General features: G+C 39.4%; 1 protein-coding gene across 1 annotated transcript in view; it reads right to left on the bottom strand.

Annotated features, from left to right (window-relative positions):
• PKHD1 (PKHD1 ciliary IPT domain containing fibrocystin/polyductin) overlaps positions 1 to 25,120 on the bottom strand; it is a 271,783-nt gene that overhangs the window by 135,802 nt on the left and 110,861 nt on the right. Inside the window, exons 38-45 of the mRNA XM_065834370.2 lie at positions 16,501 to 16,708; positions 15,301 to 15,458; positions 12,940 to 13,134; positions 11,764 to 11,889; positions 8,526 to 8,656; positions 3,506 to 3,618; positions 2,245 to 2,344; positions 821 to 955 (exon numbers count right to left, since the gene is read on the bottom strand). Coding sequence (XP_065690442.2) covers positions 821 to 955; positions 2,245 to 2,344; positions 3,506 to 3,618; positions 8,526 to 8,656; positions 11,764 to 11,889; positions 12,940 to 13,134; positions 15,301 to 15,458; positions 16,501 to 16,708 — 1,166 coding nt within the window. The remainder of the gene's footprint in view (positions 1 to 820; positions 956 to 2,244; positions 2,345 to 3,505; positions 3,619 to 8,525; positions 8,657 to 11,763; positions 11,890 to 12,939; positions 13,135 to 15,300; positions 15,459 to 16,500; positions 16,709 to 25,120) is intronic.

Raw genomic sequence — 25,120 nt, forward strand, 5'->3', positions numbered from 1 at the left:
CCAATGATGCTGTGAGACAGCAGAGGAAACCAAAATGTTAACTTGGACAGAAATCAAATCTGTTGTTCCTGCTCATTATTCTCAAATCACTGAACTAAACCCAGTTGTGTATTGTTAAATGGTGTCTGCTTATTACAGCAAAAGTTATGCATTAATTTATGCTAGAAAAGCTTGTTTAAACAAAAATTGTGATTTCTCACAATAATTCAAGTTCTGTGAGACTGTAAGAGTTTTCTGAGATCATGTCAATCTTCCAAGGAAAATAACTGCAAGTAGGGAAAAAATTAACACTTATCTTATTAAAATACTTCACCTCGTAAGTTGAGCAGTCGTGTGATTTTGGCTTTAGTTTTGAATGTTATTTTATAAAGAACATATATTAATATGCATTATAATACAAAATCTTTGAACAGTTCCACATTCAAATAGAAAAATCAGAGTCCTTGTTTCAAATTTGTTTAAAAAAAATCTTTAAAATTTCCATACTGAACTAAAAAGATGTTTGGAAAAAATGCTGAATTTTCTTACAGAATGCAACCAGAACGCTGTTTCTCAACAGCTGATGTTGATGTGGCTCTACCATCAGCTGGTATAAGTGAAGCACCTGAAAAATGATGCAGGATCCAGCTAATCAAATGAGATTTTTGCTGCTGCCAACAAAAGCAACAAAATCCTTGGTTCCAGCAAGCTAGGAGAGCTGTACTGATGCTCCAGTTTTCTCTGCTTTGTCACCAAATCTGCTTTCTTATTTCTCCACATGCTTATTTGAAGTGATGCTATGCAACTCAAGAGACACTGAAATAATTCCTGCAGTACTTACCTTCTGCCCAGTGTGTCCAATTAAAACACTATTAGCTATAGAAGTGTTTCCCAGGCTTTCTGTGATGTCAATGCCAAAGTCTTTGCAAGCATAAATCCGGAAATTTTGAAGTTCAAGGTTGCTGCTTCTAAATATCTATATAAAAGCATAACAAAGAAATTATAATTAAAAAAAAAAAATTGGTTTATAACCCCTTTGTTTAGAAAATAGTAGAAAGGTAAAGTGCTAGAACACATTGAAGTGTTGAATCTATATCTAACATTTGAGAATCCCCCCTTAATTTCTAATTTCTGCTTTCAACTAATAATATATGAAACTGTACGTTGTCCCAACTTATATTAATGTTAAAAGAAAATAAAAGAGAGAGCAGTATGAAAGAAAATCAGAACTGATGTAACAATAATAAGGTAAAAGTGCATTGAATATTTTTGGGTTTATTACTGGAAAGAATTGCATGGTTAAGAAGTTAATGTTTGTAGCAGAAAGATGCCTCAAAAATAACCAGAAGTATTGTCTGCAGCCACCTAATAGCAAGAAGACTGTTCTTAGAGGGAGCCCATGGAAAGAATCAGAATAAACTTATTCATTTGTGCTATGTCAGTACCATGCAAAGAAATTACAAGTTAAACAGAGAAAAGCACAAAAACAAAACTGTAGAACACAAGAGAATGTGCCAGTCTGAAGAAAAACAAACAAACAAACAAACAAACCAACAAAATACCCTGAAAAATCTGACAGCTTCAAAGAAGATCCATAGGATGGGTTAGACTAGAAAATATACCTTACAGAGAAACAAATGTAATCTTTTCAGGTCCTCAGACAAGGAGTTAAGAGGATCACAGCCTCTAAGCACTAGTATAGGAAGAAAGTATCAGATGCTAAAGGGTGGTGTGGGCTTTTTAATCATATTAGGTAATCATGAGCTACAATAGCTCACTATTCAAACATCAAAGAGTGCAGATTTTTAACAAGGATGAAAAAATTCCCATGGAAATCCTTAACCCTATGAAGGTAACAGATCTTCTACCAATTGTAATCTTTACAAGTAGCTCAAATCCACTGGGAGGATCTTTTTGGCTGCGTGATCTGGTTGAAGATTTCTCTGCCCATGGCAGTGGGGTTGGACTGGATGATCTTTAAGGTCCCTTCCAGCCCAAACTATTCTACGGTTCTATGATTCTAGTGGCACGTGCTAGATGATTACAGAGGACACCAGCTATTGATGAAAGTAGTATCGATTCTACATCAAATCAGCAAGAACACATCACACAAATTCTAGTTTTGCCTTTATCACCAAAATAGGAGCATTAGGTTGAGGGACATGGACATGCAGGTACAAGAGCTTTTACTGTAAATGTGGCCTATTTGCAACCTTGAAATTTGACAAAAGTGTAGAAGTGATCTATTTGTAAAGGTGAACATACCTGTGCTCCACCTCGGCTACTCCAAGCTGTGAAGTTGTTGAACTGAACAGGTCTGTTTGGGTTTTCTGGTAAATATTCTGGGTACACCAGCAACCCATACCTGTTCAGGAAAGAAAGCAAAGGATACTCTTCCTTTACACTGCATGTATTCATGAGCAGATTTTTCTATTCATCATCTGCTTTGAAGGTCCCTTTCAAATGAAACTATTCTATTATTCTATAAGGCTTTTCTAGATCTTGGATTCAGCCAACTTGGAGTCCATTCCAAGTGTAAGCATTCCTGAATGCCGCCCTTGGTTTGACCTTCTCAGGGATTTTAAATTTAGATTAATATCCAGATTTCCTCAAAATTCAGGTGACTCTGTCCACTGACTTTGAGCACAGCATTGTTTTTTACTATTGTTTCTATTCTAGGGAAACACAGGCAAAAGATCTAGTGAATAGTCATTCCTGGATACCACAGAACAACTGTTATACATAATATTTGACATACTTAAAGTACCTTTATCCCGTTGGACTGCAAAGTGCTTAGTCTCCATTTCAATCTACTTGTTCAAAAACCAAACACTAATATTTGGGTGTTCATACTGCTATGATACAAAGCATCTGGAGGTAAGAAACGACAGTCCAGGTTGTATAAATATGTTTCTAATGGTGGCCTACAGGAGATGTTAAAGGAAGAGTGTAAGGAACAAATCGTGTATCTGCTCTCCTGCATACCACCCTCTTCTACTCAAAATGTCTGGTATAATTAAAAACAAACTTTCAATTCAACACATGAGTTCATGCTTCAGTGCTTTGCTGCTAAATGGTTGACGAGGAAATGTGTTAAATGTGGCACCTGAAACTACATCAGGATCATTTAAACAAGGGGATAAATTGGAGGAGCTTGTTAACAGTACTGGGAAATGCTGCAAGTTAATAAATTGGGTTTATGAACAAAGAAAGGGCCATATTGAAACTACTAAGGAAACCATTCATGATCAGACCCTGAAAAACATCCCCAGCCACATCACCGTTAAATGCTGAGACTGCTTTCCTAAATGGGTACAAAACTAGGGGAAAAGAAACAAAACAAAACAAAACAAACAAAAAACCCCACACACACACAAAAACAAAAAATATCAAAGAAAAAAACAAAACAAGAATTAAAAAAAAAAAAAGAAAGGAAGGGCAAAGCCTTCTCTGCTCACCACTGCAATCATAGTCAGCACTACCATGCACCAAAGGAAAATCTCCTTAACCAAAAATCTCCAAGTACCTTGTGCAGGAATGAGCTATGTTCTCACTGAAGGACAGGAGAGGCATTTTGGATGGTCCCTCGGGGGCGAGATGAAAGAAATAGCCGTAACCAGCAGCGCACACTGTGTTACCCTGCAGAGAAACATATGTGATTGTGAAAAAAAGAATTACCGCAGATTTCTGCAAATTCAAATAAACTTGACAAAAACTGAAATTAAAATCCAAGCGGAAGTCCATTCAAGTTCTAGGAAGTGTGGCTGGTAGAAGTTGGTACCTTGTTTCTGAGTCCTGTTTTAACTCTGTCCTTAAAAAAAACGCAAACCTGTTCTCAACTCAGACAACAAGGATCGGCCAAGCAATAGAAACAAATGACAGAAAAATGGTATTGCCATAATACTTCAAAATGTACGTAAGAAAAAAAGTGTGTGGAAAACTTGCTACTCCTATAAAATAACTTCTAAGTAGGAAGACAACGTCATGACATAAAGGTAAACCACAAACTACTCAGTTTACTGATTTACTTCTCAGATGTATCTTTCTCATGCCTTCCGAAGCAAATACAGCAAAAGAAAAAACATTGACACAAAAAAACAAGACTCCCTGAAAGTCAAGAGAAAACAGAGAATTGCATCTTCAGGATATGTCAATGGCTGAACAACCAAACTTACTCAAAACTGTGGTAAATTACTTGTTTTGGATTAACAGGGTAAGTGAATAACCACGTAAGTTATTGTCACTTAATATCTCTTAATGAAGAAATAATGGAGTTGCATTACATGTACCATTGCAAGAAGTGCAAAATAAGTGAGTATGGCCTTAAATTGGGAGTTTGGTACTTACAGAGTCTGTAGCAAGTGGGTTGTGTGAGGGGATCTACAGTGGATTAAGAGCTTCTCTACTGTAGGGCAAAATCCTGCTCTTAACCTGCTTCATTTGGAGAGCAGCCAAATGGTTTTGGATGGCGTCCATACAGTGATGTTTTCAGTGCACATCTGGGCATGATCTCTCTCACCTTAGATGTGCAAAAATTTTATGCTGAAATCTAAGCTGATAAACCCAGGCTCCATTTCCAGGAAAAAAAAAAAAAAATAAGGCATAGGGATGTCCAGAGGACCAATCTTCTGGTCTATCCTTAGATGACAATAATTGCTCTCTGGAGGTATCTAGATCTCTAAGGTGAGTCTAAAACGAGCTTTCTTGCAGCCATTAGAAAAACTTGTTCTCTAAGATACACCAGCCACTACCATTCACAGGTCACTGAATGGTGTTAAAACACTAATGAGCTTTTGGTGCCTGATGGTCCAAATCACAACTGAGCCTGGTGACCTAGAGGTAGAATCCTCCATATACCCATCACTTGCTTCTGTTCAGTCCAAGTGTGTTCCCTGCAGCCACGATCTCTGACATCTGCCAAGCGACAAAGACATGCTGGTACCCAAAATAACACTTGATCTCCTGGTAAAACCACTGCTTTTTCCAAAAGTACAACCACAGACTCTGTTCCTTTAACAAAATAATCTGCAGTCCAGTCACATTATTTCCAGTATATTTTACTTGCTCCAATCGTGCATTCTACAGATGATTCATAAGGAAAAAACCTGCATATTTATTCAGTGGCTGGAGGGCAGGGGTTTTAGGCAAGCAGGAAATTTTGTGTGGAAATCAATTTTTTGTGGAAGTCAGTATATTACGAATGTCCATGCAACCAAAATTCCAGAGAGAAATTACCTCCCCAAGCATACCAAATACCTGGAGCTTCACATCACAAGTCAGTAAAATAAAGTGGCTGACGTTTTAAGTGTCTCTTAACCGTACAACGCTGCTGATGTAAATATTTCATGATTTTTTTTTAGATAGCTGAGATTCAAACCTTCACGATGACATTAAAACTCTGAAGAATGTGCCCAGCATCACTCCTCCTGTTCCAGAACCTGGCAGAATGCGAGCGGTACCCACAATGGGTTTGCTTCAACATCTGCTCACCTTAAAGAAGGTTTTAGAAAAGATTTCAGGAGGGATGAAGTGGTGAGAAACACTCGATGCCAAACAGATGCACCTCACCTCTTTGGTACCATGGAGAATGGCTGGGTTGGGTGATACTGGAGAACGAATTCATTTATCACCAGCGTGACCATCAGTCACACCCCTGACACGGAAACACAGGCTGATCTCCGCCCCGTTCATTCATTTCAGCTGTTTCTCAGTCCTCAACAACATGTCGAGGAAGGAAAGGGATGATGCTTGTTGAATTTCTTAAACCCGGTCTATATGCTGTTAAACATGAGCATTGTATGCTGGCTCTGGGGTTTATGGACATTGAACACTTATGAATAGGAAGTTACTACAAAACGTCCAACACCCGCTGGACCCAAGAGAGCCAACAGAAAACTATAAAAAATTACTCTTTTTTTCTTTTTTTTTTTTTCCTGCACACAAAAATGAAACCAGGAACATAAGGCATGTATTTCAGTCATAGAAGAGCTAATATCAAAGAGGGACATATTCAGTTCCTCATGCTGATAACATCTAAAAGGCAAGAAACCAGCCTGCTAATGAAATCATCTTATTACACTAAAAAGTGATAGAGAGGGCTTCCACACCTTATATAAAAACAAACAAACAAACAAACAAACAAACAACTAACCTTGCAATAATCATTTTTCACTTATCCTGTGTGATTATGTGATTAGATGACCTTTGAAGGTCCCTTCCAACCCAAACTATTCTATGATTATAAAATTTTATCTAACAGCCTGATTCATAAATGCACTTAAGATCTTAAATCAAATGGAAACCTGTAGGAACAGGGTGTCTGAATGTCTTCATAGGCTCAGCTTTGAGTGACTGCTGTGTCCCAATTTCAAAACCATTTAGGAAGGAAATTTCAAGGAAATTTAAACTCTTAGTCACCAATGCAAATTTAGGCTCCCGAGTAAACGAAGTCATTATGAAAATATTATTGTAGGAATCACTGTGGACAGCTTAACCCATCACACACAGAAGATGTAAGGCAGGATGGACTTGGAGCTCTCTGTCTAATCTGTAATCCTGGCCTTAAAGATTGCAGCCTGCGACTTTAGAAAGACGGCAATCTGAAAACAAAAAACAAATACACGCAAAAGTCGACCATCACCTAACATTAAAATCTAGATGGGGAAATTTCTATTCCACATCACAGTCTGGAAACCAGGCAGTGGGAAGATGATTGTTTCATATTGTATCCTTCAAACCTCCCTATTAAATTAAGATTATAAACACCTAAAAGCCAATATCCAGTTATTGAGCCATTCGATCAGATAACTTTGCTGAAACTCTGTAATATATGATGTGCTGGACCAGCATGCCTTGCATTCGATGGTTATTATTGCACTAAGAAAAAGTCCACAAGACACAGGTGTTTTGCTTGGAAGAAGTGTGACCTTTTATCTTCAAATCCATGTCCTTTCATGTCTTCTGCTGAGCCCTGCTTGGTACTATAGACCAGTCAGTGCAGCTAATAACAATTTTAAGCTAGGCAACTAATCCATATTTTCCTTTTGCTGCTGCAACGCCTCAAATAACCCACTCAGAGAGACTGACAAAAATGAGGTTTATCAGCAACCCTTCAAGGGCCATCTGCCATTCTGCCTTGAGTAACACATCTTTGGAGAGCAGACTTAACCTTGATGTTTGGGTACACAGCCACAGACGCAGCTTTGGGCGTATCTAGGAAGACACGCGAACCGAGAGAGCTAAACAAATGTGCCGAAAACCCACCGCAGTCAGTTCGCACGTACCCATAGAGATAATTGCAGCAAACCTTTTCAAAAGCTGAGCCACTGGCGATCAAGCAGACAGCTCCAGGGTAAGTCAGTGCACGATAGAACAAAACTCTGTGTTTAGTGGAGCTGAAATTCCTGCGATTCTGCCTAGTTGCTGTATTTTTTAACTATATTTGATGGTCTTAAAAATGATAAATATGCCCTTGAGGGAATTGCAGAAAAGTCCTCTCCTTCTTCCTGAGCACACTATAGTCTTCATACTAACATGGGAAATGTGTTAGTCTCTTTTTCACCTTCAAATTTAGGTGCAATTCTTTCTTATCGGAACAGAAGCCTGGGGGGTGATTAGGTCTCCACATGCACTTAATAATTGGTTTGGTTTCTATGGGTTAAGAACAGATCAGATTTTTTTTTTTTTTTTTACAAAAATGTGCATTTGTCACAATTGAAACTGCAGTAAGAAAGGTCAGTTTCAATGAAATTCCAGACTCAAAACAGTTTCGAATGTAAAATGGTTTGAAATTACTGAAAATCACAATTTTTTTCCATGAAACACTTAAAAGTGACTCTTTATGCTGGAATTAAGTGACTTGAATATGACAAAAAAATATGAACTAGAAGAAAACATCTAAGACTTACTGAACAAAAAGTTTTTTATTGAGCTCAACTTTTTGATGTGAGGGTTGTTAGCCTGTTAGTTTTTTAAGAGTTCAAGGGTTTATCACTATCTAGAATAAAGAAGCTTGGTCTCTCTTAAAATCAATGTCATTTTCATAGGACAGGAAATGCATTGTCCTTTTCACCCTGGAATACAAAACTTGGACTGTACATAGTTCATTTCAAATCCAGACAGGAGTGCATTTGATATGGCTGAATTTTAGCGTGTTTGTCATCAGCCCATTAAAATTGAGGGGTTTTTTTAATAATGACAGAAGAGAAAACTCTAGAGAAGCTGAGCCTAACCTTTTTCCAGTTTTTATGAATCTATCAGTATTAGAAAATAAAACAATTTTAAAGAATCTCAGGATGAAGGATCTCACTGCAATATTTTGTTCCACTCAGGTGCAGTAAAATTTTAACTAATAGTAAGATTTGTCATGAATATAATTTATTTTGTAATATATATTTGTTTTAATATCCTATCATGAGCACAGTTTCTGACAGCTCATCCAAGAAGCCACTGTTGTGCATATGATCTTGCAGATAAACGAAGCTTTGTATCTTTCTGATATCTTTGATTAGAAAAGAGAAGTTAGATTTTATATCAGAACTTCTTACCTTGATGTGGTTGGCAGGAGCCCTGATGTAGATCCCTGCTGGTGACAACGTCTCAATGTTGGAGAAACTGTCTGTCCCAGAAAGGCCAATCACTAGGTTGTTAATGACTCTGTTCTCTTCCAGTCCTTCTCCTTATACAAAAATATAAAACAAAACATAAAATTAAATTAAAAAAAAAAAAGGAAAAAAAAGGAAAAATGAAAAGACAAAACAAAAGGGGAAAGAAAAAAAGGAGGAGAGGAGAGGAGAGGAGAGGAGAGGAGAGGAGAGGAGAGGAGAGGAGAGGAGAGGAGAGGAGAGGAGAGGAGAGGAGAGGAGAGGAGAGGAGAGGAGAGGAGAGGAGAGGAGAGGAGAGGAGAGGAGAGGAGAGGAGAGGAGAGGAGAGGAGAGGAGAGGAAAGGAAAGGAAAGGAAAGGAAAGGAAAGGAAAGGAAAGGAAAGGAAAGGAAAGGAAAGGAAAGGAAAGGAAAGGAAAGGAAAGGAAAGGAAAGGAAAGGAAAGGAAAGGAAAGGAAAGGAAAGGAAAGGAAAGGAAAGGAAAGGAAAGGAAAGGAAAGGAAATATAGCTGGAAACTCTCTATTACAGAAGTCACAGAACTTGCCAGGTTTTGCCTTGTCTGCTTTGCTGACATGGCCCACCTGGGAATTAGGTTTCCCTGCTAATTGTTGCTGGATAAGTCACAGTTTGAAAAGCACTTAGAAACCTGTGTTTAAGACTCAGCAGAAGATGGCTGTGAGATGGTCAAAATGCCATAACTGCTTGACACAGGAGTGCAGAGAATGGAAAGGGAAGGGAATGTCAGCAGGACAGATGCAGGATCTGATCGACATTGTAAATATGATTAACAAACAAAGAAACAAACAAACAAAACCAACAAAACAATAAAAACCAAACAAACAAACAAACAAAAACCGGCGGTTCCTGCCACAAACATCTTACATTATACTTAGATAAACACGATCAGGGAAAGGAATACTACAGTACATATTATATAAACAGGTAACAGAGACCATGATTGTGCAATTCAATACTCACAATACCCTGTACCAGGTGTTATGTATGATTATGATACCAGCCATACTGTACTGCAGGTTTATGGAGGAAAGGAATAAAGGGAATATTATAAAGCACATTTACAGCTAGAAAAAGATTGAGAGTGAGGAAGCAGCTCACCTCTGCACACACAGGTATGCTTCTGGCAGTACTAGAATTCAAAGTTGTACCTACAATCTCCTGTGTTTCCATCCACCGCCCTACTTACACATTAGAAAGTTTCTAAATAGACTTAAAAATCCACTGCAACTCTGCACAAGAGTGGGTGTTTTACCCCCACCAAGCAATGAAGTATGAGAAACAAAAGGAAAAATCAATCAAGCAATTGATCACACAACTCAGAGCCATGAGGCACCCCAGATCTAGTAACGGTATTAAAGTAGGAGGCGGGGTAGGGGGGGAATATATATATATATATATATATATATATTTTTTTTTTTTTTTTTTTTTAAGATACACCATAAAGCGATATGCCACCCAATGGCAAAAAGTGGACAGTCCCATAGTCCCATACAGGACAAGTCCAAGCAGGACACATCAGTGTATGTCCCCCTGCTCTTGTGTTTTGGAAGCAGAATACTAAGTGAGTCATCTCTGATTGACCTACATCAGGAGGAAATTAAATCTGTTTACTTTTGTTTATCAAACATAAATGTCTTCAACTATACCTGTTCAAGTTCTATTACAAATACAGATCCTTCCCCTATCATTACTGCCCCAAATGTAAGCCACTTCACAGAGAAACATTTGTCCTTTGGTTTTGGGAATGGTTGAAATTATTTTTGGCCTCCCTCTCGGTTTTTTGAACTTTTCTTCACTTTCAGAACAAGATCCACTTAGTAAATATTTCCTTTCCAAGGTGTATGTATTACAAACAATGCCACTACCAGAGCATAAACAGGATCTTAAAGCAACCCTTGCAATAGCCATATAGGTTTTTGAGGTGGCATAAAAGGTCTTGGCTTCCAAGCTGAGACCTGGTGTGTCAATTAATTTTAAGCCCAGAGCGACTTTTTATGACTGCCTTGCAACCCCCCTGAAAATGAGAAACCATGGAAGGAATCCAATTCTGGAGCTGCAAATAGCCAGCTATAATAAATATTCCTTCACAGGCAACAAAATCATACATAAATTCATCCATCAGTCCCTCCAGAACTGCTGACAGTGAAGCCATTAAAGACATCTTGGGGATAAGGTGTATTCAGGCTGAAACTTCAGTGGAAATGTTCAGCTCAGCTCAGAGATCTTTAACTTAGACATATGTCTTAGTAAGACTGAGCATAGGTGTGCCTGCAGGATGGAGATCTTGTCTGCTTCCCCACAGCCACAGATTCCTTGAATCTCTCCAGGCCAGCTCTCTTCGACAGATGTGTACAATCACTTTCCTTTTATACGTCTCCCCTGTTTAAATTGTAATCTATCATTTCTCATTAGGTTTACATACGGGACCCAACATAGGGACTCACTCTATGTGTTGAACTGCAGGATCAGGACTGAAGGCTTTTTTCCACCCTCCGTTTATCTTAAAATTGGTAATTTTTATTCCATTTCTGAGGGAAAATGAAAATCAAGCTATATCTTTCGGTATTCAGGCAACATGAGATCCCAGCAGAAGATGCTTCAAGTCAGTCTCCTGATGGTTAGTTAGGAGAAATATTTTGTTGTTTAACATTTTTCTTGCTCCAAGCTCCAATTTATTTAAGTGCTAAATCCTCTGCTTAACTTTTAACATATGCTTTCACTCCATTATCTTCGATGTCAAATGACTGAAGTTAAAGGTAAGTATGTTCTTAAACGCCTCACTGAGCTGGGATCTTAAATATTGCATGATGGTAGTCTTCCAAAGACAGATAAATCAATCCTCTTTTTTTTAGAGGAGATTTTTTTTAATCTTCTTCCGCTTGTACACTGAAAAGAAGAGATCCAGATCAAGTGAAGACTGGTCTGATGAAAGAGACTATATGGTCAAACAGAAATATCTGCTAGCAGTTTCATATGGAATCACGGAACCTTCATTCCAGATTCACTGATACCAGAAAATGGGGAAGATGTAATTAAAGTTTTCAGGGTGCAGTTAAGGATCTGCCACTCTTTCTACAAATGCATTTTCCTGCAAATGGTAATTGGCACATTGCTATTACTCGTAGGATAGTTTTGTTGTTGTTTGTTTTTCTTGCTTTACTCACCCAATAAAAGCCCATGCCCTGAAATGTTACAGAAAACATTGTTCTCCACGCTAAGGTTTGAGATCCCAGTCAGACGGAGTCCTTGGCCAAAGGAATCCAAAACACAACAGCCACGTATGTAAGAGTCTGGAAAGAAAAGAGCGCTATGAGCAAAAAACACATTGCAGCTTGAAGGTTGGGAGAGTTTTATATTAGCTCCTCATGCTTTGATACTGTGAGATTAATTGTTTCGGCTCCCATGAGACTGCCCAGTTGCGGCTCCCACCCTCATTCACCTGGCACATCTTTGCCAACAGGACAGCACGGCCGAGATGGACACAGGAGAGAAGCAGCGCCGAAACTGGTTAATGGATGTGGTCCAGCATTCTGAGGAAGGAGGAGCAGATCCAGTGAAAGGATAGGACAAGATCCCAAGAGTGAAGAATGTCATGAGCTCAAGCAGCTGGATGACTGAAGTGGGATTGAAGGAGAGGAGGAACGTTTGAGAAGGGACATGAGGATAGGACAGGTATCTTGTACACCTTGTCTAGCCAGGTATGGTGACCTGCCCACTGTGCTCCAGGATCGTGGTCAGTGCTGTCTTCTGCCAGCAGGAAGCCTAGATCCCCATTCAGTGATAAAGATGGCATAGGAGAGGTTTAAGTATGGGTTAGATGGAAGGGGCAGTCCCATCTAGTATTCTTAAAACATTATTTGAGCCCGCCTAACTTGGTACTGTCACCATCAGTCTTCAAAGCCCTCATTGCCACCTCCACAGAAGTGAATTTTGCACTTATCAATGACAAAGTCAAGATAACTTAATATGGTCTTTAACTTTCAGCTGACAGAATTAAATTTTGACCTATGCTACTGTGCAGCCCTGAGCCACCCCTGGGCTCCCTCACAGTTTATTAGTGCTTTCATTTCCAGAGGCAGAAGTTGCACACCAACTCAGAGTTGTGGCATAAAATGAAATGTTACTTTAGGAAGAAGCTGTCCAGAGATGCAAAGGAGCCTAAAGCCCTCCATCAAATTTCACTTGGGCTGACTATGGATAAGGATTTCTTGCATTTACCAGTCCTATTTGTCAACTGACCTGAGGGCTGTGAAGATTTTGAGGACATGTGCCTCAGCTTTGGGCAAGAGAAGGTGGACATTTGAGGTCACTCAGGGCCACCTCCAGTGTGGCCACCTCACCTGCCATCCATGCGTTGCCAGTAACTGTCAGGGCACTGCGGTGCTGCTGAAATGCTTGACCCACGTGGCGGAACTGGACGCCCTCAATCCGGAGCCGACTTGCCTCTCCCTGGAAGGCCTCCACAACCACCACAGCCCCCAGGTCCTGAGACCCCAGCTGCCTCTCGCTTCGCTTGTACAGACACCTGGAGACACCTGGAATACAAGCTGGTGGGAGCTGTCAGTATGGCCATGGCCACTATAGGGTGTGCAAAGTGCCCCAAGCAACATCACGAGACCCACCACATTGACTCAGTGAGACTCTGTCTCCAGTAGTGATCTTAAATGTGGGCCCAAAGATAAACAGCCACAGGCAAGCTTATTTGATCACAGAATCACAGAATGTCAGGGGTTGGAAGGGACCTGGAAAGCTCATCCAGTGCAATCCCCCATGGAGCAGGAACACCCAGATGAGGTTCCACAGGAAGGTGTCCAGGTGGGTTTGAATGTCTGCAGAGAAGGAGACTCCACAACCTCCCTGGGCAGCCTGTTCCAGCCTCTGGCACCCTCATTAGGAAGAGGTTTCTTCTCATATTTAAGTGGAACCTCCTGTGTTCCAGTTTATACCCATTGCCCCTTGTCCTATCATTGGTTGTCACCGAGAAGAGCCTGGCTCCATCCTCATGATACTTATATATTTGTAAACATTAATGAGGTCACCCCTCAGTCTCCTCCTCTCCAAGCTCCAGAGCCCCAGCTCCCTCAGCCTTTCCTCACACGGGAGATGCTCCACTCCCTTCAGCATCTTTGTTGCCCTGCTCTGAACTCTCTCCAGCAGTTCCCTGTCCTTCTGGAACTGAGGGGCCCAGAACTGGACACAATATTCCAGATGTGGTCTCACCAGGGCAGAGTAGAGGGGCAGGAGAACCTCTCTAACCTACTGACCACCCCGCCTTCTAATGATGTTGATGCTCCCTTTAAATACTGTCATGGTTCCTTCCCTAAGAGTCTGGACATTTTCAGAGGAACACATATTAAAACCAGCAGGAAGCTGTGGTAGATTTATGCCTTGGAAAGTTCCTTGTGTTCAATTTTAAATAGCCCTATGCATGGGGAAGATGGATTTGACATTGATTTACCTTGGGTGAGGTTCTTGAAAAGGAGATTGGGCACGGATGTACTGAGTTAAACTGAAATGAGAACATTTTGAAATTTCTTTAAAACTCTTGCTCTCCTGATTCTCTGGGCAGATGGATGTGGAACTGTTACTACCCGCAGTCTGAAGACAAGGAAAGTAAATCATAGGGCTGACAAATGTATCAACATTCTTGAAAGTCATTCTTCCATGGGTCTGTATTTAGGATGCTTTGGCAAGAGGGGTTTCAGGCTATAAAAGTGAAGGTACAGAGGAAATCTCAAATTCCAGTACCGCCTGCTTGTGCTCAGTAATGCTGATTTTTCTTTTGAAGAATGTAAATTAACCACAAAAATCACTGCTTACTCATCTTCTGGTAACTCCTCTGAGAAATCCTTCTATCCTTTAACTCAAATAAAAACCTCAAACGGTTAGCACATTTCAGAGTCTATATTTATGAGTTCCACAGAAAATGGACCATAAATCCATGAGTAATATAAGCAGTTGGCTGCTGGATATCAAATGAAGTCTTGTGTCACAGTCTGAAAGCCCAAGGCATTTTATTGTTAAAGGAAACCTTACATCTGGCTTGCCAGATAACCTGACTCTCCTAAATTGTAATCACCATGTCTGATTCTCTTTCCTCATCAGCAGGTTTAGATCAGGAAGCCACCTGTCAAACTTCACAGAGTTTCATACAGGTGAAACTAAAGGAGAACTGAGACACCTGACATTGTTTTACCAGTGTTAACTATATGCTACAAGAAAACATCACCCGTTATTTTTTGTTGGTATCCCTAAGCACTAAACAATGTCTCAATATTTTACACTGAAGCGTACAAACAGCATTGGGCTGTTTTATTTTTCCTTCTTCTTCAAGTAACTAAACAGTAAACACAATTAAAAATTTAATATATTATGTACACTGAAACATGTTTTCAGAAGATACTTTCTTCTCTACACCCTTAGGCTCAGGCAAAACTAAAGAGCCTTTCCCAAGATGGCTTGAAACAACAGTGTGAAAATAATACATCTGAGATATTACAATGAAATGCAGTTCAGCTCCCAAGACTTCACACTTCAATGTCAAACAATATTTGGAAAGATAAACTCGCTTTCCTGGCACTGGTATGTCTCAAAGTTATCCTATTAAGAATTAGTTCTAATACACAGTGATACCATGATGTGATTTTAATGGACTAATTTTCCTCCTCAGTACATTCCTATGAGAAAAAAAGCCTCCTCACCTCTTGTAGCACCTGATTTTACACACTGTCTGAGGTGTGACATCCTCTCTATCGTGACATTTCCTTGAACAACGACCCTTCTGCTAATCAGTGCCACCACAGCATGAAAGGGAAGACCTTGGTCATTCGCCCATCCTTCTCTGGCACTGTGGGAGCACCTAAGGAAAGACACAAGAAAGACACAAAAAAGGCACAAAAGGATCTGCACCTGTCAGATGGCAAGAATGATGTTCACATTAAGCTTATGACTCCAACTGCCCAAATTCAGAGATGGTTTCAGCCTTCTTCTCATTATGGACAGTGACACATCCAATGTGTCTGTGTATATGAGCTAAATGTATTTTCCTTTGGCCGATGTTTGTTTTCATCTTTTGTCTCTCAAGCTTGCAGATTTTCTTTAGATTATGTATATTTACAACAAAATATTTCAGCCTTTGAATTTTCTTCCCAAAGTATGCTCGGCTGAAAACCATGAGTACTTTCTTCCTCAAGTCCCAAATATTTCTTGAAAATAATATCATTAATTTTCCTGGGAATTGGATTTGGGTTGCCTCCCAAATAAATAACGCATTTTAACACTGGGGCTCCAAGTGATGATGATAAAAAGTAGAGTTTGTCCGAGATCTCCACACACAAAAGACCAAGACAACATAAGACAGTGAAACAACTGCTCACTGGAAATGTGTAAGCAGTATTTCCAAACTGAAGTAACTAATTTTAAGTGTGTTGTTAATCAGCTTAAGTAAATCAGTCAAGGAGGGAAGTTGGGATTTTTTTGTTGTTTTCATTTTCATTTCTGGTTTTGTTTGCGTGCTTTCTTTGTTTGAGTTTTTTGTCTTCTTCTTGTTTTGATTTTATTTATACAGAAGTCAGAGACTTTTTGTGAAAAAATGCACTTTCTCAATAAATTAACTATGCAGGAAATTTCCTTGTCAACTGTGTGTTCAGGCCACTGGACTCTACTGGCTATAAGTGTTTTCTGCTTCAAAGGTTTTCTGAGTTCATGGTTATGATACAGAATTTAAACATAGAAACATTCCGAGTTGAACGTCCACTAGCTTTAGGGAGAGCGAGGAAGTGAAATATCTCTGACCACTTTTGTAAAAGGGATTTACATAATTATTATGTCCTCACTTTGACCAAATTTTCCCCTCGTTTAGCTCTCTGCTAGTGAAATCCCCTTGGCCCTTGAAAGGCTACCTGAGTGGTGATCTCAGGTACAGCTCCGTGTCATTCACAGACTCAATAACAGCCGTTTCTTCTTGCTGTTGGGCATCTCCAAGGTCTGTCCTTCCCACCAAGATTTCATCGCCGGGTTGCCAGTCAACAGCTTCCTGGAGCACTAGTCGTGTGTCATTAGTGTGAGCAGATGATTTTAAGTGTGTGAAAGCTACTTTGGGCACCCAGCCTGAAAAAAAATCAAAAAAAAAAAATAAAGGAAGAAAAAATCCCCACACAAACACCAAGTCAGTTGACACAAAAAAAAACAGGAGTAACATGCTTAGAAAATGCTGCCTCACTTGAATCATTCCACAGTCATTCATCTCTTTTTGATGTTGCATAAGAGAGATGAGATCGATGCTACAGAGTAGGATTTGTGCATATTTGTTTGGATCAGAAATTCTACACTTTCCAAACAACATATTCATTTCATGTCTTTTGTCTCTATTGGTCCCAAAAAGCTGAAAAACATGCCAGAAAGAAGTTTGCTGTACAGGCAATGGAACCTGAGGTTGTTTGATTTCCCCAAACTGGCTTCTATATGTGAGAAACACCCTCTTCTTACGCACCTTTTATAACCAAGGGAGAAAAGCAGTTTCTGCAGGGACCGTCATGCTTCTTTAGTTCCAAAAACACTTTGAATTATCAGATTGCCCAGTCATGTATACAGAACAACATGCAGTGAATCTAAGCCCACAAGTAACTTGCATTCACACAAACATGTTTCTATTAGTAAGATTTCAGTGATATATGGAAAGACAAATATCACCAGTCTCAAAAACTTTTAGGAGTGACTACAGGTTGCTCAGCCAGCAACAGGAAGTCATCTTGAAACTGTATCCAATGGAGGATCCAAAACGAGGGGTCATTTTTCAAAATCTTGGGTTAAGTGACTCAAACATTTTATATTAAAAGAATTTGCTTCAGCCTTTTTCATCCAAAAGCAGAAATAACATCACATACTATTTGAAATGTAATAACTGATTTTTTTCCAGAAAACTTGAATCTTAGCTAACACTGCTGAAACATATTCTTGGTGAGGCCTTAGTCTGGCTAGACCTGAAAATGTATTTTCAATGTTAAGGCTCAGTTGATGTGAAGGTCACAGAACATCCCTGAGCATGGGGATGGGTTAGAGATTTGTCAAGAAGTATGAATACATAGTTCAGCACAATGGCAAGATGAAGAAGAGCCCCTTGCATCAGCAACCTGAGGGCATCGCTAGAAGGTAACAGCAACATTGCAACTGCAGTTTCCCAAATTACCTCCTGTTCAGTGGACATACTACTAAGTCTGTGTGCAACAAGCCCCAGCAATGAAACATCTTGCCATTACACCTTGTCTTCTTAATTCCATGCAGCTTGCTTCAACTCTTCACGTTTCTTTTTCCCTTCTAGGCTTTGGAACAGGTTGGTCCAGTGAGATCCAAGACAGTGAACACCATCAGGGGAGAGTATGTTCCTCATGCACTCACCTTTAGTATGCTTTTCCTTCCCTCCTCTGCAATAGATCATCATTTACCTTTAGCCCACAGCAAATTACTGTCCTCCCTGGTTGTTCTATAGAAAAGTAATAGCACCAGAAATCACTGATGGTAGAGGCTGCATCCAACAAAACATTTTAAAATTATTTTAAGCAAGCTTGTCTCTCTCCATGTCCTGTTTTACTTTCTCGTTGCTTGTACTCTGGTGTCCTAATTCTTTCCTTAATGAAGATGGAAATAAGGAGTGGTACCTCCAAGTCAATAAATCTAGACCAGAATGAGAGAAGGAAGAATTAAGTCTTCATACTCCAGCACTTTGAAGTGTATTTGAGCACCTGCTCTGTGTCAATGACAGGCATTCAAACCCAGCTGAGATCCTTCTGGTTTATTGTCTTTTACTTTTTTCTTAAATCAGACTTGAAATTTCTCAACTTACAGCTAAGCATATCTCCCAGACATCCTTCATTTCATATTCTTCATTTCATACCATGGAACTATTTTAGAAGGCATAAAATGGATTTCTTTCAGATGAAACTAATACAGAAGCTGTAATCCAGGAGGACATATAATACATTTTAGATGCCAATGGAATCAGACTAGAATAGCTCTATGGTTACTCTGAAAACATCTACAGAGTGGACTCTGCATCCTCAACACCTACCTCATTCACTCTACCAATCTGCTTCTGTTTTCTAATGCAGACATAGCCAAAACTCACCTTGAACCATTCATGAGCACAGACATCAAAGATTTTCCCTGTGAGACCTCATCCTCAGCTTTAGATAACTCAAAAAAAAAAAAATCTTTTGATATCAGCCCATGTGCATGCTTTTACTAGCAGCAGCCTCATCATCTTTATTCATTTACCTCCTTTCATTGAGTGAACCTCGTGAATTTTTAGGACTCACATAAAAGCAAACAACCGACAGCATGTTGAGCAGCACAGAGTTTTTCTCCAGCTCTGGACATGTTGTTTATAGCACTGATTTGTGTGTTCACGTGTGTGTTTGTGTGCATCTGTGGCCAGACACACAACGGGCTCCCATCGTGTGCATCTCTCACACACATACTACAGCAGCACTGCTGGGCAACAACTCCTCTCGTTAAGAGGTGCAAACCACCATTCTGCAGTCAAAATATCCTCCAATGGAAAAGACTTGTTTCAGGTTTTTTTTCCACTTCCAAGCTCTGAAGCAAAATTTTTTAAGGAAAAACTTGTCAAGAGTTTTTTTTTTCAAAAATAAGCGTATTCAATGTATTCTAACTTCTTTTTTTTTTTTTCACTTCTTACTATGTTCTACCAGCCTCCCTCTCTGTCTCCCATTCCCATTTCTGTCACCTTTTCCTGATGATTTAGGTGAGCTAGGATACTTCCGACATTTTTAGTGTATTTTTATCTGTCACATTCCTCTTTCCTTGTTTCCCATTTATATTCCCGCACAAAACAATACCCACAGGTCAGATTCTCCTCTATCCTGAGCAGCACAAGTGACACACACAGTTTTCTGTTCAGTTCATCTAGGTGACACCAAAACTGAGTCTTCTTTACCTTAACTGTAATATATTCCTGGCCCTGTAGTGTTGATGGGAGCCCATCACACACTCACATAGAAATGTTCTACACTGTTTGTCGAGCAGTTATTACTCATTGATGTTTAAAATCACCCATTCCCCTTTTGAAAACAAATTTACAGCTGGTAACCCTAAAAATTCACATTTTAAAAAAAATAAGTATAACATTGCTACCTATATCTCACACACTTTCAATTATAGGAAAACGTGCAACCTCCATATTCTCCAACTTCAGTATCCAGCAAGTTTAAATGAAGATAACCCGAATAAGAGCACTACACCCACAAAGCCCTTTAGTCACTGTCACCTGTGGTGTCTGCCATTGCCTTGATTTAGTTTGGAGACTGTGGGTTGATTTTGGGTGCCTAAACAGGTCATTTGGGATGTACAATTGGCCTTCAGTTGCTGTTCCAGAAAGACATTGGTATGATTTAAGTCTTGTGTCCTACCTGCCAGACCCTCACAGATACCTTGGAGACCACAGGATGTTTGAAATTATGATTTGCATTAACACTCAGGTAAATGAATAAATAGACGGCAGAGAGCCAAATCAAATTGCTACTGCTTCTTGAAGAAGTTGCCAGACTTCTGCTCACCTATCAGCAGTAGGTTGACTGGGCTGACATCACTTTTCAGAGGAACTCCTACACTCAGCTTTTAAATCGGGGAGATGAAATGTGCTGATGAACACCTCAGAAGGGATGTGAGACAAGCTTCATTTCCCAGAGGTCTTCTTCAGCTTCTCTCCTTCAAAGAACCAACAAAGTCCCTACCAAGATCATAAATACCTAAAGAGAGTTCCCTGGAACAAAGACCCCTCCCTCTGCATTCTGTCTGCAGGACCACCCTTTGGAGGCCCAGAACCCTTTTTCTTGTTTCCCCTTGAAAACAAACTCTTTTTCAGATGAAACATGCAGGGTTCATAAATAACCTTCAGTGGCTGAGGCTGGACTGTGCAACAGGTAAATAAATGGTTTGTTTGATAACAGAAGTTTTAAAAGACCAACAGCTGCAGTACATTTAAATTCTTTTTTTCTCAAAAAAAAAAGTACTGCAAGCAGAAACACTCTAAAGTACTGAAAAATAGATAACTCTGTATAATACCTCAATTATTGAACTCATTTTTAATAATTAACTAATCTCAGACTGGAAAAAAAAAACAACACATCTTGAGGTCTAAAGCAGAAGCACCTTCATGTTAAAGGGACTGGACAGAACCTTTAAACTTAAAATGTTATCGCAGGCAAAGTGAGAATCGAACATTTTACTAAATGACCTGACAGAAACACCTTCAGCTACTGGGCAGAGCAGAACCACGATGACAAATGGCGACACAGAAATGCAAGGGACTTGAAATCAAATTCCAAAATGAATTAATCACAAATCATAGCATGAAGAATACCTTTGTACCAGGACCCTGATTTATGCTTCCTGTTGGAAGCATGATGTGAAGATACAGTCTTGTATAGGCTGGGCAAAATTATTAAGAACAAGGCAATTCTGATGTGTACAATGCTGTTCTCTTTTCAAAGTCAAGTACGGAAAAAGAAAAATAGTACAAATTTAATTTCTTACAGTCTGTATCACAAAGAATTTTATAAATCTCTGTAGGATGCTATATGACTTCACTAACTGATTTCATCTAGACCTGTTTCAACCAGAAATGAGAATTCGACCTTTAGAGAAATGTCTCAGAATCACATCAAAACTCAAGGAATGTCAGGAATTCCTCCCTCAATCTGCCTTCTTTTTGTCTACAGTTTTCTTCCTGGAGAATGCTCCTTTGGCCTCCTGGCTTCTCCTCTTCAAAGTCAGCCAAGGCCACTGGTGCTTCTTTCTTCTAGCCAAGCTGTACTTTGGGCACTGTGTTCCAAGACTGATATTCAGTCATCTTGTTGTAGACACCTTCAAGCCTCTCCCCGTGACTTTCTCAGTTTCTGCCTCTGCTTCTCCTCCTTTTCTCTTTCCAGCCCCCAAGGCTATCTAGGAGTCAGTCTGTACCTGAACAAAACTTGCGTTCAGCTCTTCTAAGCATTTGTGATCACCACCTCCGTGAACATTTGCAACGAGTAAATCCAGTGGCAACCCTTTTAGAGAAAGCCTTCAGGTCTTTTTATTCTATAGCTCAGCTTCTTTCGTAAGTCTGTCCTGTGGTGATGGTTTTTTCTCCAGCATTTTCAGAGTTACTGACCATAATCTTTCAACTTACTTTGTTTCAAGAACATGCTGTTTCAAGATACAAGAGTCCTTCCCCAGAGTACATTCAGCACAGTCACTCTTCTGTGCCTGATTTATCCTCTTGCAATTTGCATCCACAAACAAGATGTTAATGCTCTTACTCCAGTGGCAACCAGAATGCGTTTGAAACCCCAGATCTCACTGCCCTATGATTTCCCTAAACATCAGTTTGCTCTGAAGGAAGCTCTTGCCTTTCACATATTTCTATTTGGTTTAGATGAATTCCACCTTAAATCTATGGGATGCTCCAGATCTAAGAATTTAGGTGACTAGATAACATGTTACTTAGATGGAAAACAGATGTCCCTGACCTGAAAACTAGACTTTCTGGAGCATGTGTTGCCACCTAACTTTAGATACCCAAGGAACCTCCTAATCAAGCCTGACAGGAACCAGTGTGAAGCACATCCAGAGTTAGGCAGAGCTGGAGCATGTGAATTATGCACAGGGGTGTTGGTAGAAAGTAGACCCCTTAAATTAGTTGCGGGATTGATTCCAGCCTTAAACCTGCAATGGGACTGTTGATCTTTCTCCGAAAAGGTGTTTAAAGGTTTGAAACCGTCTTCCCCTTCCAGCACGGAACATCATCATCTGAACTCTTCCCTGACTACACAGGGCCAGGATCTTGCTGCATCACGTCTTCGCTCCTATTTACCACAAATTAACTAACTCTGGTTATGAACACACAGTTTCTTTGTAGTGTTGACAAACTATAAAGCTATTTTACACCTTTTGACAGTTTATTAGCACTTTAGAGTTGAGGTAATGAGATCCCTTTATACCACAAAAGGGATTTACAAGAACTGCAGGGCTCGGAAACACAATCTACTTGCCGTGACTCTATGAGTTATACAGCAGATAATCTGTCAATCTGTTGCAGCTACATGGTAAATCTTTAGTGTAAATGAGAATAAGATCTTTCAGTTCCCATGAACAAATGAAAAGAAACAAGCAGTTTACATTCTCCCAAAAAAAGAAGACAGTTTTTGCAATAGACAGAGTTAAAAATGTAATGCAATGGATTTTAGCTATGATTAAAAAAAAAAACAACAACAAACAAACCAAACACACAAACAAAAAAACCCCAACAAAACAAAACAAAACAAAACAAAAAAATAAAATAAAATAAAATAAAATAAAATAAAATAAAATAAAATATAATATAATATAATATAATAAAATAAACACAAAAGAAAAACACCACTATATAGTCTCCAATAAGAAAATACAACACAATTTACTGCAGCATTTCAGGTGTCACACTGCCAAAGGAATCCAGCTTCTTCTCCAGTCTCATAATCCCTTATTATTCTCTTTTTCATATCCAAATCGCACTACCTATTCAAATTTAGCTTGGCCATTCCTAAAATTTCCAGTACCAAGGTAATAAATGACAATACAGCCACTAGAAATGGGTACTTCAGAAAAGACTATAGATAGATGATATAGATATAGGTATAGGTATAGATATAGATAGATGCAGATATGGATAGATGATATAGATATAGATACAGATAGATGATTATAGATATAGATATAGATATAGATATAGATACAGATATAGATATAGATATAGATACAGATACAGATATAGATATAGATATAGATATAGATATAGATATAGATATAGATATAGATATAGATATAGATATAGATATAGATATAGATATAGATATAGATATAGATATAGATATAGATACGGATATAGATATAGATATAGATAGATATAGGACATAGATTTTTGCTACTGCTGTTTCACTTAATAAAACAAACAGACAAAAATGAGAGCTGCTTCCCTCCATTTTCACAGGTGTTTAAAAACACGTATCTGAACCACGAGCCCTCAGCCCTCTGGACTTTAATATTTTCAGCTTGTATTTACTCTCTGTTAATTCCGGTCCTAGGTATATTCCCTAAGCATTTGCACAATGTTTCTAGCTTGTTTTGCAATGAGAGGAGTCAGGCTTGGGGTTGGTTGATTTGGTTTGTTTTTCATGTTACACATCGAAAAAAGTCAGGGATGTCTTTGCTCTGAAAGTGAGAGATGTCTTTCCATCCACATGCAACCCTGCAGGACAAACTGGTGTTACCCTGAGGTAAAATGTGAGGTCCTTTCTAATTTAAAACTGCTCATTAACCCTTGGGAAACCCAGGAGCTCATCAGGTTCTTCACTGCTGTACAGGCAAGATGCAGCAGCCTCGGTGCTGGGAGTTGTATTTTAGATAGGATTTACCCATTGTGTGGGACCCACCCTGACATCAGGCACAAGCTTTATGGGAGCAATGGGGAGATGGAGATGGGAAATTTGGAGCTACTTGGTTCTTTCATGTAGGCCACCATGTGTCATCTTCATTGCGGTGCTATCGTCTGCTTGGGTCTGGGCAGAAGTTCTTTCTGGAGAGGTTCTGATGCTGCATATCACTGGAGCGGGGAATTTGGGATCACAGAATGGTTTGGGTTGGAAGGGACTTTCAAAGCTCATCCAGTGCCACCCCTACCATAAGCAGGGACATCTTCGCCAGCTCAGGTTGCTCAGAGCCCCGTCCAACCTGGTCTGGGATGTCTCCAGGGATGGGGCATCCACCACCTCTCTGCCCAACCTGGGACAGGCTCTCACCACACTCAGTGTCAAAAATTTCTTGCTCTTTTCTAGCCTGAATCTCCCCTCTTTTAGCTTAAAACCATCACCTCATGCCCCATCAGTTTTTAACCTGCCTGGTGCCTCACTCATTCAAGGCCCAATGCAGACACAACTTCTACATCTCTCTGTCTTCTCCTTCCTTCTCTTGTAAAATAAGGATGATTCTTCCCCATAAAACAAGGTTCTGGAGGATGAAATCAGAACCTGCAGCTTGACATTCTAGATTCAAACGAGGCTAAGCCTTCATCATCTTCCGTAGAACAAAAATTCCTCCCCAAAAAATTACTTTTTGGAACAACTACATTTTTTTTCCTCTGTATTAATACTAATGTCACTTTGGAGGTTCAGTCATTTTGATTTTTATTCTGTAAAAATGCGGCATTTCACTAGTGTTGAAATGTTGATACAAAACAGATGTAATATTAAAAATAATAATATGAAATCCAGATGAAAGCAAAATGATAGCATTAAACACCTTTTCCTTCTCCCACTGGAGGAAAAAAAAAAAAATTAAAAACAAACCAAACTGACATTATCTGAATGAGAGGACAAATTGAATCATTTTGATTTTCTCCAGTAGGAAATATCCTTGAATGTGACCAAGTCCTGCTGAATATTTCACTTTCATGAAAATACAGTTTTTACGTTAAAGCAGTTCCACTTA

This window comes from Patagioenas fasciata, chromosome 3 (assembly GCF_037038585.1).
Source record: "Patagioenas fasciata isolate bPatFas1 chromosome 3, bPatFas1.hap1, whole genome shotgun sequence".
NCBI classification, from domain to species: Eukaryota; Metazoa; Chordata; class Aves; order Columbiformes; family Columbidae; genus Patagioenas; species Patagioenas fasciata.